The 15,695-nt window shown below is 43.6% G+C and overlaps 1 protein-coding gene across 7 annotated transcripts in view; it reads right to left on the bottom strand.

Moving 5' to 3' along the window:
• Nucleotides 1-1,554: 1,554 nt before the first annotated feature.
• The window catches only part of ARHGEF18 (Rho/Rac guanine nucleotide exchange factor 18), a 42,383-nt gene continuing 28,242 nt past the window's right edge, over nucleotides 1,555-15,695 (bottom strand). For 6 of the 7 annotated variants that reach the window (XM_090125938.1, XM_090125937.1, XM_031604017.2 and 3 more), the window contains 13 exons: nucleotides 15,440-15,688; nucleotides 14,635-14,711; nucleotides 13,517-13,695; nucleotides 13,056-13,147; nucleotides 12,566-12,754; nucleotides 11,811-11,945; nucleotides 11,204-11,325; nucleotides 10,827-10,883; nucleotides 10,135-10,182; nucleotides 9,123-9,590; nucleotides 8,165-8,492; nucleotides 6,380-6,502; nucleotides 1,555-6,288 (listed from right to left, as the gene is read on the bottom strand). In XM_090125938.1, coding sequence (XP_089982064.1) covers nucleotides 6,128-6,288; nucleotides 6,380-6,502; nucleotides 8,165-8,492; nucleotides 9,123-9,590; nucleotides 10,135-10,182; nucleotides 10,827-10,883; nucleotides 11,204-11,325; nucleotides 11,811-11,945; nucleotides 12,566-12,754; nucleotides 13,056-13,147; nucleotides 13,517-13,695; nucleotides 14,635-14,711; nucleotides 15,440-15,688 — 2,228 coding nt within the window. In that variant the 3' untranslated portion in view covers nucleotides 1,555-6,127. The remainder of the gene's footprint in view (nucleotides 6,289-6,379; nucleotides 6,503-8,164; nucleotides 8,493-9,122; nucleotides 9,591-10,134; nucleotides 10,183-10,826; nucleotides 10,884-11,203; nucleotides 11,326-11,810; nucleotides 11,946-12,565; nucleotides 12,755-13,055; nucleotides 13,148-13,516; nucleotides 13,696-14,634; nucleotides 14,712-15,439; nucleotides 15,689-15,695) is intronic. The other variant, XM_090125939.1, reaches the window with a different exon arrangement.

Consider the following 15,695-nt stretch of genomic DNA (forward strand, 5'->3'; position numbering starts at 1 on the left):
CAGATGGGCATCCTAGGCACAAACCACACCAGAGCCCTAAAAACAAAGCACACCACAGTGCGACTCCCAGTGAATTTGAACATTCTAAATGTTTGAATAGAGGGGTACAGCACTCAGCTGGCTGAGCTCCCCAAAGGAGCTGCACAGCGTTGCCAGCTGAGATGACTTCAGGCCCCACAGCGCCGTGCTGTCTGTGCTCTGGGATGACTTCATGCACTCTGTGCAGCGAACACAAACGCACTGCTGCTCTGATATGGGAGAGGGACACCAATGCTACACCTCTCTGAGATTTTTTCGCAGTCCTGTGTACTCACAGCCCTGTAACAAAGCAATCCCTGCTCTGCTCGAGGCTCCGGTGCATGCAGCACTATACCACAGGCAGGGAGCACACATGCATGCATCTCATGCTCCAACGCTGCCAGCGCTAAGAGGGCTTTGATCCTCTGCCAGATGCCACGGGCCAAGCAGCAGCAAAGCGAAGCAACGTAAGCATCAGACAAGAACGGGCTCACATCCCTCTGCTGCTGAGCCCTGGGCTGGCCCCATTGCTGGGATGAGAAATCAGGCTGGATTTGAGTCACATGGCTGAGGAAAGGCAGCACGGCTGCTGTCAGAGCACCACGGAGCCGATCTGCTTTGTGTGTTTGTCCTGCAGCATCTGGGCTGCGATGGAGCTCAGATGCGCGTATGGGAACCATCTGCAGCGTCTCACCCACATGAAAGAGGGAGGTTCAGCATCAAGTTGGTCATTGCCTATGGCCCCAGAATGATTCATCCAAACAGAAAGAATGCGGTTTGGGTTTCGGGTTAATTAGCTGCAGATCACAACGAGACAAAGCAGGGCGGAGCTGCCGGCATTCCGGGCTGAGCTCTGCGCAGCGCTGCCATCCCGAAGTCACACCTTCAATGTGAAAACAGGGCATCAGAGCTGAGCTGCAGCGTCAGGATGAGAGCACCAAAGGAATGCCAACCTGCTGCAAGAGCAGAGCAGCACTGACACTGACACACACTGACACACACACTCCAGCGCCGAGAGCTGCAGAGCACTGAACTTCCAACAGATGCAAGCTCTGCCCGAGATCCACACCTGCCCTGCTGAGCTTTAGTATTTGCCATAAAACAGAGGTCTGCAGCACAGAGACCACGAAGTGCAGATTCCTCTCCTCAGTGCTGCACACGAGGAACCCAATCCCTCAAGGATGTGCTGATGCACACACAGCCTCATCTCTGCATAAGGCAGCTCAGAAACATCCCCTGCACAACATCCAGACGTGGCCGAGGCTTTTCCCCAGTGGTGGCCACAGTATGGGATTTTAATGATCAAAAAAAATGACACCTTTTTCTTGGGGAGCAGCTCTCCTCGTTCTCCCTTTCTCTCCCTGCTTTATGTCTGTTCTGATCTCGCAGTCGAGCTGAGCCTGCAGTTCTGCCGTGAGCTCACGGCTGCCAGGACACACAGCCTGCTGCCCCAGGATGGCACAGAGAGCTGCCAAACTGGCACAGGCAGCACGGAGAAAGTTTCTATTTTCGTTGCACTCCTTCCAAATGGAACCGATACCGTCTGGGACAGAGCCAGGCACGTCTCCAGCCGGCACCATGCAAAGCAGCCCGGCGCTAATATAAGCAACTCGGCGGAGCTGACTCTGGCAGCATGCTGAGCGCAGCATTCTGAGATCAGCTGATTTCTCCCCAGGGTTCTCACCTCACTGAGAAAGGCTGCAGTTATTCATATCCATCTTCCACCTCTCCTCTGGAAACCATCGGTGCTCCTACAGTTATTTCTGTCCAGGATAGAAAAGGAGAAGCACATGAGATGGGGGCACTGCTTTGACCTTTGGTTCAAGCACAAAACACACTTCTCCCCCCATGCACACACACACAGAAAGGCAGCTCACTTGTTTACTTTTTATTTTTTTTATTGCTAGAAGTTGGTTTCAGTCCTATTGCAGCTTTGAAATCCTTCAGTGGAGAAACATTGCAGTCGTTGTAAAAATCATTTGGTGCGCTAGGATGAAGTGTACAATTAACCAGGAGTGCACAATTCAGCAGAACATTAACATTTATCCATCATCTTTACAAATAAAACAAGACTACAAAGGCTTTGCTACCGCAGTCTCAACATCGAATGAACTATTTACAAAGTTTACATCCCAACCAAACGGCCGATTAACCACCAACTGCGATGGTTTATTCAATGCTTTCAGTGCAAGGTGGGCCCAGGAACCAGAGCTAAACTGAACTGGGGGAACTCGCAGCTCCGAGCGAGGCGCACAGCAGTGCCACCAGGACCCACTGCCCCCCACATCTCCTCCCACCTACGAACACAAACGGGGTCTGAAAAGCTTTCCTAAAGTGCTCCAATTTCTCTCAGTACAAAAATATCGAAAAGCTGGTTTGTAAACGTGGCACAACGCAGAGCAGCACCACGAGCTGCTGGTGGATCCCAGTCACCACTCATTGCAAGGGTGTTGGTCCGGCCTTGGAAGGAAGGGGGATCCTCTCCAAATCAGAACGCAGAACAACCACACTCAGCACTAACAGTGCAGTGAGCTCAGGCAGGAACAGCAGGAGTGTAACCCAGCATCTGCATCCTGCCCTGTATGTGAGCACTGCCAGGCAAGGCAACGAAACTGCTCCCACTCCCCAACATGGGGACGCAGCACAGCACTGCAGAGCTCTTCTGGAGGATTGGAAGCAGAAACAAAACCAACTGTGTGCCTCACACCTCCCCTAGCCTGAGTTTCAGCCTTTGCTGAAAACGAGCACAGAGGCGCTCAGTGCCGTCGTTCAGCTCATCTGAGCGATGCTCACACAGACAGAACAGCCCGTGCTTACTGAGTCACTCCCAGCTCTGCAGGAACACCACTCTCTAGGAATGGGGATTCTTCTGCCTCACCCTGAGAAGCCACCAGTGACCTCCATTTACAGGACAAGGCACAGCTACAACCTACAGACAGTGCGGGTAAAGGCTCAAAGGCATTTCCAATACAGATGTTCTCAGTACCAGTGGGTATGGAGGGGTCCTCAGTCTGAAACACAAAGTGACAGCCGTCCAAACTGGAGGGAAGGAGGAAGCATCCTCTGCACCGGGGTTAGAATAGAGAATAAAGCCATTCCAAGTCTCTGCACTGCAACCACAGTGCCCAGACAGGACGACGTTAGGGCTGTGACAACAAGGCAGGCAGCACACAGCTCCTGCTGGGCACCTCGTCCAGGAGGCACAGAGCTCTGAGCTGCCTGATCCTCTGATGTCACTTCAAAGGAAACTCTTATCTGAAGTAACCCGAAGTCAATGGAAATGAGGTTACTCACAACCAGCAGCAGGTCACCCAGCCTGGGGTACAGCAGCATTCTGCAGTATTACCTGCTTAGAAAAACCCTTTTTCTGCAAGTGAGATTTGAGGGGAATCCCAAAGTGGTGCATCCAGCTGCAGGGACGTAACAGCAGTGCCACAGATTCAGTTTTGCAGAAGTGAAGCCGTGCCCCATTCTTCACTCAGAAGAAACATTTCCCTCACTTCCCTCAGCATTTACAGACAATTCCACCATACCCTGGGTACAGTGCACTCCACGCCAGCAATGAGATACTGACACCTCATCCTTGCTGGTGCCGCACAGGAAATCACACGAACCCCTCGTATGGCACATGGATGATTTTGAGGTGATACAACTTCTGTTTGTGGTGAATGTGGCTTTCACAGAACCAACTGCAGCCAGGGAACAGAGATCACCTTCAGGTTTGTTACAGACTGAAGACCAATATCCCAAGGAGCACGCAGGGTGCTGAACCAGCAGCCCAGCCTGTCAGGGTCAGGTGTTCCTTTGCTAAGAGCTGTAATGCAGCTGCAGCACTGCTGACAATGTTCAGATAGTTTTATTTCAAGTCATAACATATTGAAATAAATGGGATCTCACTGCAGATTTTGTTTTCCAGACTGCACTGTCCAAGCCTGACTTTGTTCACTGCATGGAGGAAGGAGAAAAGTTCCAAGTAGATCTCTTTGATCCACACAGCTCTCTCCCATACATTAGGACAGGCACACAATTAAACCAAATACACGTTTCTAAAAATTGTTTTAAAATCGCTAAACAGAGGCCTCCCTCCTCAGCTGAGGTGGTTTTGTCTGCTGATCCAACTCAGCTTAGGTTAAGGCTCCAATAGAACTGCTAATTTAGGGCAATGGGGGTTTTCTCTAGGAGTGGTCCAAACCACAGCACAGAGGGAACATACTGCACATTCCTGCTGCTTTGCTGTGTGTTGACAGAAGAAATTATACAGATACCAGAGATGATGGCAGTCTCTGCATCCTCCAGCTGAAGGATCTCTCCTACAGAGGTGCTGAATCAATGAGAGGTTACACTGATTTTAAGATATTCCCACTATTTCAACCCAAGTTTCAGGAATGCAAAAACAATGAGAAATATGTTCTAACCATCAACATAGCATTACAACAATGAAAGGTGATTAACGTCGCCCATACAGTTTTCTGCAAATCCAACATCAATAATGTGTGAAGCTCTGCGAGGCTCAGCTCTCACCAAGCACCACTTCAGTACCAATGCAAGGCATGCCCTCATTAACAGGAACAATTAGTTGGGGCAGTGGGGGTATCAGCAGTCTGGTAACATGTAGGTTATTCTGAGTTTCCTCTCATAGGTGACACTGTGACTGAACTCAGTGCCTTCAGGGTTTTACTAACATCACTTAGCAAGAAGTGTCAATCACATTCTGGAAGATATTCACTGGTTTTTTTAGGCTCTGAGACCAATTTCTGTAATCCTGTACTATACCCCTCTAAACAATTTCTCCTGTGTGCAATACGTCTGACTGGTCACATCCAACACACTGGAATACGTGTCCTCAGGTAATGCAAGTAATAAAGAACTGAGATGCAGAGTAAAGTGACAGAACACAACCAATGACTGTGCAAACTACTACAAAGAAATAATGCCTTTTGAGCAGAGCTCTGTTAACTCTATCATTCCATGATTAAGAACTGACCCATTTTACAAGAGGTATCAAAAGCTGGTTTAGCTGTAAGCAGCCAAGCCAACAGAGGTTCAGCTAATAGCACTTTTTTTTGAAACCCAAACAGTTCATTCCCTTCATTTCTCAAACTGCTGCAGAGGAATCTCTGCAGTAACAGCAGCTTTGTTATCTTATGATACTTGGAGTAAAGTCCAAGGAATTCAGCAGACAAATAAAAGATGCAGAAGACTTGGGATGAAACAAAACAGTTACTGCGTTCAAACACTTCTTACACACCTTCCAGCAAGGAACACATCTCTGCAGTTCCTTCTGAACCAATTCATAGTTTTGCTGAGGAATCTGTACTGCCCTCACTGACATGGAGAGCTGCTCGATGTCCACAAGGAGCCGGGCATCCTGGCACAAGCTGATGGCCAAACAAATGTGCATTTAGTCCAACTCTTCACACCGCTGTATATTCTCACACGTTCAGCTCTCCTCATCCACAAACAGGTGGAGCTCTTGAACCTCGAAGGCTGTTCAGAAGCTTACCTTGCCTTTTCTACCACTGAGCACATAACTCCATTGAGTCAAGTAAAGAAACAGATGCCAGACTGGCTCCTGTGAGTTGGTATCACAATGTTTATCATGTGTGGCTCTACAGAGACTGCTTTGCTAGTCAGTTACTTAACGGAGTTAGCATAACCCACGAGAGCAACCTTGCACCTGTGAATATGGATTTTAAAAATTCTCAGCCATCTGGAGGCTTACAATTAAAATTTTTTACATACAGATCTGAAAGATTCAACATCAACTACAACAATTTACAAGATGGTGCTCACAAAGAGTGTAAATACACCAAAGAGAGCAAATTGCAGTAAATGGCAGCATTTTAACATGCTCTGAATTTACATACCCATGCCACGCATCAACACATTTCCATGGTCTGAGAGTTTAAAAGCAAATCATTACCATTGTGCCCTCATTTTGAGCTGCTGGCAAAGAAGCCAAAGTAAAACTACAATCCTGGGCTGGTCCTTGCTAGTATTAATGAGGCAGGAATAAAAAGACACCCATGTCAAGTCTCTGTCACATTGAACACCGGAGCCTGAGTTCTTGAAACAGTATGTGAGAAGAGTAATCTTTAAATGGAAACAGTTAGAAAAAAATTACATCTTCTTTGCTGGTATCATCTTGCATGTTTAAAAGAGTTGGCTGTGAGGTCAGCAGGGTCTGAGCGTGAGCGTTATTGGGTTTGAACAGGTTTGGAGAGGCAGAAGAAAGTGCTTCTGGCTGACCATCTGCAGAGCCATGTATTTCTATAGGGGAAGAGAGAAAAGGAAGACAGATTGATGACACTGCACAGAAAGCCTGGCACATCTCCACGCGTGTCCAAGGGTCAAGAAATACCTGTCTGGAACACAGTGGTCTGGCTGCTCGTGAGGACTGGGCTTGCTGATCGTCTGCCTCTGAGGACACCCTCCTCTCGGCCAACAAGCCTGGGGGGAATCAGCTGCTTCTGGTCAACAGATGCTGAAGAAAATATTTTAAGTCACTGTTAGAGTACTTTACTGATTTCCCTTCTTCATGCTGAGACCCACAGTACAGACACCTCTGCATATCCAAGGAACCTGCTATACCAAAAGGAGCTGTTGCTTTTATTACAAGATACTTAAATTTTCTTTTCAGCTTCTCCTCTCCTCCCCCCTGAGGATTCCAGTTCAGTCACTACCAGCCCGACAACCACAGACTTAAAATCTAGTATCGCAAAGCCTTGTGGAAGGAAAATCAAAACCTCTGTCCTTAGCAATTAGCAATAGAAATTTCCTACTTTAATGCACAGAACTGTGATGAACTTTTGTCTCTGCTCTTCATCTGTCTTTAAATTGCTCAGCAGCAGAATTCACTGATTGTGGTATTATGGCCTGTCAATTTCTTAATTTCTACAATGAAAGCGACTCATGAAGTGGTTATTCTGGACCCACACAGCTCTCACATTCCTCATATGCAATGAAAACCAAATTCAATACTCGGTATCTTGCCTCTGGTACAGAAAGTCCTGTTCTGTTTTATTCTAAGATCTACACATGGGCATAACAAGCATGCATCCCACTAATGCTCATGAGAGAACAGAGACCACTACATCTGCATTTTAGGTCTTTCATGTACTTAATGGTGTTTTTCCAAAAATGATATTTCCACACCACAGACCATTATGTGAGAGCTATTAAAAATTAAGCTGGAGAGATGTAATATTAGAGCTCTATTTTCCCATTTGTCAGTATTTGGTATTCATGATAATTGAAGCCTTAAATCCTCTTACATGTAAAAAGACAAGTTCATAATCGTATTAAACTTCAGGTGCAGGGACAGATGCTTCTGCTACATGCAACAGAATCCTACTCCCTAGTCAGGTCTGGCTCTGAATCTGTTACAGCAGCATAGGCCCCAGTGATGTGTAAGCTTGCCAGCTTGGAATCCTATATAAAGCTGAAGAGATAATTTTGTAACTTAAAATTATAGGCCATTCTTCCAGGCTGGCAGTAAGGCTATTTTAACTGGTAGAGAAAAAGTGGTTTTTATTGTGTCTGTCATTGGCAAAGAACACTACTTCGGTACCTAGTGGTTAGCTGTAGAAATTACACCATGACAGGGTAACTGTGTTTTTACTTGCTTCTATTTCTGACAAAAGTTGCTCCTTTCAACACCGCAACACCTACAGCACTTCAATTCTGGCCTGGAAATCTGTATTTAATGATTGGCTGGTGCTCACAGAGGCACTAAGTTTAATGTCATTACAGCCCTGAACAGATACTGAGAAGAGGTTAAGACAGCTTCAAAATGTTTCCTTCATGCAGAACAAGCAACACACTTGCTATTTTCTTTTACCACTAGAATCAGGCAAGAAGGTTTTATAGCCAGTTTCACAAACACTCAGTATAACACCATAATTCTGTCCTGCTGGCCTACAGCACTATTTCCAACATGAACTTTGGGGGCTAAGTTTCCAATTCAAACAGTACACACACTTAACGCTTAAGAATTTTAAGAGCCCACCAACTGCACGTAGCACACTAACAATCTGCAGCATATTATTTCTGAGTTCCACACAAGTAGCCAGAGGTCTAAGCTATACCACTCTGTATCCCCATGATGCTATAAAAAGAGGCCAGAAATGCATTTTAAGACACTTACCTGAGCTGTCTGTCCTATGAGATGCTTTGTTCTTCCCACTTTTCTCTTTGCTTCCTTTTGTAAAAGTGGCAAGTTTAGTAGGGATCTGCTGCTGAACAGCAGCGGGTTTCTGTATCTGGTTAGTTGCACTCAGGAGATGGATTGGCACTTCATTCTTCAGAGCAAGGACTGGGCGGCCCTCCAGGGTGGTGCTGTCCCTGCGAACCAGCTCCGAGCGCTCCAAGTAATCCATCCCAGAGACACTCACACGTGCAGAGGCTTTCAAGACTGGCGGAGATGGTTCTCCTCCTTCTCCATTGAAGCTAACAGAATGACTTTGCATAGGGTTCTACACAAGAAAAAAAGCATTTTAAGTCAAACTATAGGAGAAGCCAACCCTCTGCCCTGCAAACACAAAGCACTTGTGGAAAAAATGCAATGTGTTAGAGCAAGTTTAAAGCATGCTGGCAAACCAAAGGATAACAGACAGAGCTTTAGCAACTCCAAACTGCTTAATATTGCACCTAACAATGGGAAACAAGAGCAGGCTGCACTAGGTGACTATAAACAGGACATAAAATGTGGCTTTCAGACAGTAACAAATGAGTCAGTTTAACTGGACCCTAAAAATCGTATTTTGAAACATAAAAGACGTTTTCAGAAATCAACAGAACAAAACACTATCAATGTAGTGTACCTCCTGCAGTCAACTGCCTGAAATAGGTCAGTTCCTGTATTTAAAAAAAATGCTTTTTTTTTTTTTAAATACCCTCATTACAGAATGCCTGGGCAGAATTTCAGACACTGGGGTACTGCCAAGCTTTAATCTGTGACCATAAGCAGAACCAGCTATTTCAGGTGATGGCATAAATAATCCCATAAAAAAAACAAGCGTCTTAATGCTGCAAAAAGGACAACCTTCACTCAGAAGCACGCAGGTTAATAAAAGTAAAACTCCAATAAAACCTGAATTCCTTACTTGTCCCAGTTCTGGGGAGAAGGTGCCTGACACCGTGTTCTGCTTTTTCAGCTTCCTTAGCTGATCTAGACGTTCTCTCTCCTTCTCAACTGCTCTCTGAGCTTCCCGCAGCCTCTCCAGGTCGTGCTGATAGGCCTCACGTTGCCTCTCCAGTTCCTCTCTATCCTGAATCAACTTATCTTTCAGTAGCCGTGTCTCCTCCTCACGCCTCTGCAGATGGGCTTCCGAGATTTCCAGTTCCCTCTGCTGCTGACTCCTCTCCCGCTCCCAGCGCTGCTGCTCCAGCTTCAGCTGGCTCTGAAGTTTTTGGACATGCATCAGTTCCTCTCTCTGTTTCTCAAAGTTACGCTGTTTCTCCTGCTCTAGCAGCAGGTTGCCACGCGTAGACTGCAGCCGATACTGCTTCTCCCTGTCCACCATTGTGGCTCGCTGCAGCTCAATGTAGCTGTCTTGTTGAGATATCACTGCCTGGGGGGGAACAAGATGACTACAATAAGGCACATTGGCTCATAAAAACTAAGCAAAAAACTCTGACACACAGCTAAGAAAAGACAAAAGCATCTACCATATCAGGTCAGTAATTTTGTCTTCAAGAACAGATCTAGCTTCCCAGCTTGTACAGCACATCACTGTTGACACCATTGATACTAAAGATGCACATGCAAGTAACTTATGCTTATGTCAAAATTAACATCTCCTGCACCTAGAATTGTTACTATGAATTTGACAGGATCACTCAAGTTACTGATTACAAAATTACAGTAAAAACAAAATATGTACACAACTATGTATTTACAACAATTTTAAAAGTAAATGAGCACAGAGAGCAGAAGTTTCAACTAGCCAAGGAACTGCATTTAAGGGAGCAGAGAAGAGGATTCAGTCACTTGAGATGATGGGTTTAACACTTCTTTCAAAATACCAGACACCACGTTTTTATCCTTGAGCCTCAGATCCTGAGTTCTGCTCTTAATACCTAACAAACCTCTTGGATAGTAAAGCAGTTGATTACCTGAAGACTGAAGAGCAACTGTAGCAATGTTTGTATTCTTTGGACAAGCTGAAAAAGAGGGGAGGCAGGTGTGATAAAACATTAGGCATCGTAACACAGCTCTGTTTTAATGCAGGGGCAGATTTTATTTATTTCACCTTTTAAAATAACACAATCAATAATATCTGTATAAAACCCACATAGTGGAAGCATGGCTACAAGCAAATTCTGACAAATGAACCACCAATGAAGCCATGTGCAAGCACCACAAATCTCAGGTCTGTGCACAGACTCAATGCTCAAAAGAAATCTCACTGGGATTCAAGGGAGCAATCCTCATTATCAGTTTTCTTCATATGAGCCATTAATGACCACTTCCTCCAGCACTGAATCATTACACAAGTAGAGCACTCACTGGAGATTCAGAGATGAGTGTTGCCAGTGAGCTGAGGACATCCAATCTCTCCAAAGATTCAAGAAAAGCAGCTAGCCAGCTCTTTGAAATGCATGTTTAAATACTCAGAACCATCTTTGTTTTCTAATGGGACTTGGAATAGGACATTCATGAGTCATCCACACGACATACAGAGTCATAAGGAAAAGGCTGTTAATGAGCTCATGGTTCTGCAGGCATTAGAAATATTGGTTTGTCTTGCATTATATTACTGTATGACTATTTCCCATCAGATTTCTTAACAGCAGAAGGAACATACCTGAGACTCTACGGTGGGCTGAACACCACTGCTGTCATCCTGCCTCACTGTATTGCTCTGGAAAAAGACAAAAGTAACAATCTGTGCTTTTTGGGCACTGGTAGTCTGCCAGAACAAATTGAAAGGGTTCATCTCACAAGGGAACACTGTTTATAGCTGGAGCAGTGATTGCTCCCATATGCTGATGGACACATACCAGAAGTACTTAAATCATAGGCCATAAGCAGATACATGGTCATTACAGTTAGCATTAAAGATACTGCATCCAGTGAACACATACAGAAACAACTATTATGCCTCTCAAGTAGTAAGTTATTAACCACTATTAGAGCAACAAACACGAGGAAACGCATTTACTGCACACAAACTCAACATACAGTTTGAGATCCTTCTTCTGCATCAAATGGGAGGTCTGGGAGCTGTACATCTGAACTTACTGCAGGGCCTCTACAGTCCCACTGTCTCTGGTCACTACCACTGTTCTTCTCAAGACTGTTATCTGAAAGAAGAGCAGTATGTGAGTGGCCCACCAGGACAGAGCTTGTGAACACCCACTGCATAACACAACAATGAAAAATCAAACGTTCAGCAAGCAGCTGAACTCAGGTTTCCTAGGTTTTTATGTCAAGCTTGTTTTTCCAACAAAATTTCAGTTCTATGTGGAGCTGTTACCTTAACCCGTATGTCTTAGTCACTGCACCTTTAACATTACACCAACAGCCCTACTCTGCTCTCTAGTGTTGATACAGGAAGCAAAACATAACATGCTGATACAGCATGCTAGGAATTTATTCTGATCATCTTCTCAGAGCCTCAAGTTCCCTTAAGAATTACATATTAAATGAGGCTCTGATGCAAGAAAGATTATCTCAAAGTCACTACAGAGAAACACAGTGAAGAGCTAAGCAGCTTACATAAATGCTAGACTTTTAAAACAGCATATCAGCAAACAGGCACAGGTCCCCCACAGCTCCTCCTTCTTACTTTTATTTGAAATTGAGGGACTGTCATATCCTCCAAAGGTCTCTGCTCTCCTGGGGAGCCCCACTGCGTAGCTCTCTTCAGACTGACAGGATCCATTTCCTAAGTGAGTGAAGATAAGGTTCTGGAGATTTTCAGCTAGGAAGGAAGAGAACGTCATTTAAACAGCTGTATCCACACAGTGAGATAAACTCATCATTCTAATATCTTAGAAATACATATAATTTCAACCTCTATGTACATTAAAAGATGGGGCATTTTAAGAGATTTTCTCATTTTCTTTGTGACATGTTCTTTATGACAGACTCCTCATATTGCAAATGAAGCTGACCTCCTCCTTGAGCTCATATTATCAAGCCTTGAATGTTTTTTTTTTTGTCAAACTAAAAATGATGTTTGTGGTTTGTGTCTGTCTAATTACGCTATTTTCAGATAGGTTATTTTAACCTAGAACACTTGTGATTATATTTCAGAGTTGGTTTATTATTAGGTCGCCTTGTTATCCGTCTGAATAGACTCATCTGAAGATTCCACAGGTTGATCATTAAGAAGGAAAATAAAAAAAACCCACAAAGCTGAGGAGGTGGTCCTCCACCTAAAAACATAGGTGCATTCTACCTATCCTGCAGACTGGATTTGAGTCTGAATTGCATTACACAGAATTATTAGAAGACCATTTTTGTGTCCTGTACTTAGATCCTATCTGCTTATCCCAACAACTGCACTGCAGCGAACACACGTTTCCCTGCTGCACTTACCTTCTACTACTGCAGACTTCAGAAGTGCCTCTCCTTGCAGACTTTCTGGGATATCCCCCAGAAGTAGCAGCCTAGATTGGGATCCTTGGGAATGGTCTTCAAATCCATACAGTTCAGACATTTCTTGATAAATCTGTTGTTTCTCAGTTAGACTTTGTACAATCAGGTCATCTTTTGTGTTCAAACGCTCTAATAGAAGAAACAAACTCAGTTTTGCCTTCCAAATTGCTGTTAGGAGTACAACATTCAGTTTGGAAGCTTGTAATTCATTTCAGAGTCAGAGATGTAATCAACAGTTGGGGAAAAAAACAATAGAACACCTCACAAAGCACTCAAAGCTTATTAGTTCTTTTCTTAAACTATTTCTATGCAACCCTGCAATACCTTGAGAAGTTTTCAGGAGAAATTTGGTCACACGTAATAACAAGATAGTCATAAATCACAAGAAATGCTGAGAAGCTGCCTGTGGAATATATATCTAATTCATTACCTTGGAATTCTCTTAACTTCGCTGCTCTTGCTTCAGCCAGTCTCCTTTCTGCTTCAGGTTCATAAAATGATCCACCTTCTTCATCAGGACAGCTGTAGAAGGCGGGAGACAGAAATGTGTTTCATTTACACATTAGATAATTTAAAATCATCTCAGCATTCAGCCTGAAACTTTTGCCTAGGGTGTGGTTTTACCTTGCATGTCAATATTTTTCTCTTATCCCTTTTGACATCAGTGAACCAAGTTAAAAAAGGCAAAACAAAGCCTTAGGCTATTTGTTCCAGCATCTTTTTGAGCAGCTTCTGCCCAGTAAATATGCACCAAACAACCTGCTTCAGTCTTACAAAGGAAGTTTACAAACAACTGGAAGTATTTTTATGATAAACTTACACATACGAGTCGTATGAAGGGAAGGCTGATGAGTGACAAATGAAGCCTTCCAGCTTTCAGTCACTATTTACCTTTCCACAGCTCTGCGGATGTGAGCCATCCAGGAATTCCTCTCTTCTTTTGAGCTTGTGTGAATTTCGTACATTTCCGGTCCTTCTAAGGAAGCACTAATTAAGAACATTGCCTTTTCCTCATTAGCTACCTCTCTTACAATCAGCTTTTGCAGCGAGATAACTGGTGGTTTAGAATCCTGTAAAAGAAAATATTATTTATTGCACTGTATTATATACATTTCTTAGAGTTTGTGCTTCTAACCCCCCCGTCTCCTTACCTATACAGGGCTACATGGCCCCCATGAGATACGACACAGCAAAACAGTGACTTTCTGCTATGGTGACACTTCTGACACTTGTCATTTTTCACTCATTAAGCATAAATCAAAACATACAATACAGACTGTATACTTCAAAAATAAGAGTTCTTGACTGAATGTTAAAGCAAAGGTCTAATATTTGTAACCTAGGAAGGTTTTCAGAAGAGAACACTTCTTTGTAGCTGCTTCACACTATAATCTAGAGTGAAATTAAGAAAATGGAACTGTAAAACCGATCCATTTGCTCCTCTCACTTGCTCCATTTATCTGTGGAGGAGTGATATCTGGACTGGTTCTATTACAGTCATAACTGAACTAGAAAAGGACAAAGTATATGCAATTAACTGTTCTGAGTACACCTGTGGAAATGCCCGAGAAAAGCAAGCAAATCCACTGAGTATTCTACAGTGCTGCAGTAATTACATTAGCATTTAATGCTTTTTTATGTTTTCTTCAGGAAAATTCTTTGCCCACAGCAAGTCATTGGCTATTGTACCATGTCCCTAGCCAAAATGGAAGATTTTTTCCCCTTCAAACTGATACACAGAAGCAGATCTTATTTCAAGTGCATTTAAAGCACGGTTCCAGCATTTAACATACAACTTGCATAAAATAGGAGCCTAACAAAGCTCAGTGAAAGGCAAAATCACAGCACAAGAAAAGGAGAAGCACTGAACCACTGGCTTGTTTATCAACTACATTTTCCTTGTGAGGCCAGCATAACAACTAACATTTCTATTTGTATTTTTACTGCAATTACTCTCATTTTCATAAATATTCTAAGTAAATGCATTAAATAAGATGACCAATACCTACCACTGATACAAACATATATTTTTGGTCCTTTTCTTGTAAGAGCAACAGTACATCATTTAACAGGACTGCCAAAACATCTACAGCAACAAAAGAAAGAAAAAGAGACTTTGATTCAAAGAAACTGGTGCAGACTCAAAACACTGAAGTTTCCAGACACAACCTGTACACATGCAGAGCCAGCAGAATACAAATACAGCCAATTTAAAGCTTGAAAGCACCTACAAATGCATACTACATCTGGACTCAAGCAGTCATGACTGAACATATCTCCTTTAACGGCAGGTCGTTCTGAATCTGCAGATGTTCACACTACCAGCTTTTCTTGGCTTTGCTACATGTACCATCTGAAGCTTTTCTTTGAACAGCTGAACAATGAAGCTGTTAGAACCTTCACTGATGAAGGTGGTTTTGATTTTCTGGATAAACAGACATTATGCAGAATAAAGGTGTCAGAGGTTTGACAATTTCTCCAAGCATGAACCAAGAGCTTGCACAATGCAGTGCCTTTCCACAGGAGACTAAGTCAGCATGACTCAAAGCTTTGTCATTTACCTGAAGGTTTCCCTCTTGAATTGGAAAGCAGATCAGACAGATAATAAGCAAACAGCATAAGGAACTGATCATGCACCATTATAGAGATGCTCATTGGACAAGCCAGGAATAGAACAAGAACTATTGCCTCCAATATCCTATTAAACAAGTGGGTTATCATCATCCTTCTTTATACTCAATCAATAATAAGCAGTTACAGAACAAAGACAAATCTTGTTCCCTACTTGTACTTCTCCCATTCCTGGTCCTTTACCTTTGAGCCGTCCTGATGCAGCTTTCCAGTACAGCATCCCATCCAGCAGAAGCCGCCTCTGCCCCATGTCATCCTTTCGGAAGAAAAGCCCATTCTTGCATTTCCCAGATGATTTTAGCTCCATTTTATGCATAATCTCTTTAAGGCGCTGCCCCTTCTCACACTCATTTACTATGGCATCTACATGAGTGATTGTATGCTTAATTAAATTAAGGGCATGGCTCAGATCTTCATAATCCTTAGTTCCAACTAAGAG

Source organism: Phasianus colchicus, chromosome 28 (assembly GCF_987193195.1).
Source record: "Phasianus colchicus chromosome 28, bPhaCol1.hap1.1, whole genome shotgun sequence".
NCBI lineage: Eukaryota > Metazoa > Chordata > Aves > Galliformes > Phasianidae > Phasianus > Phasianus colchicus.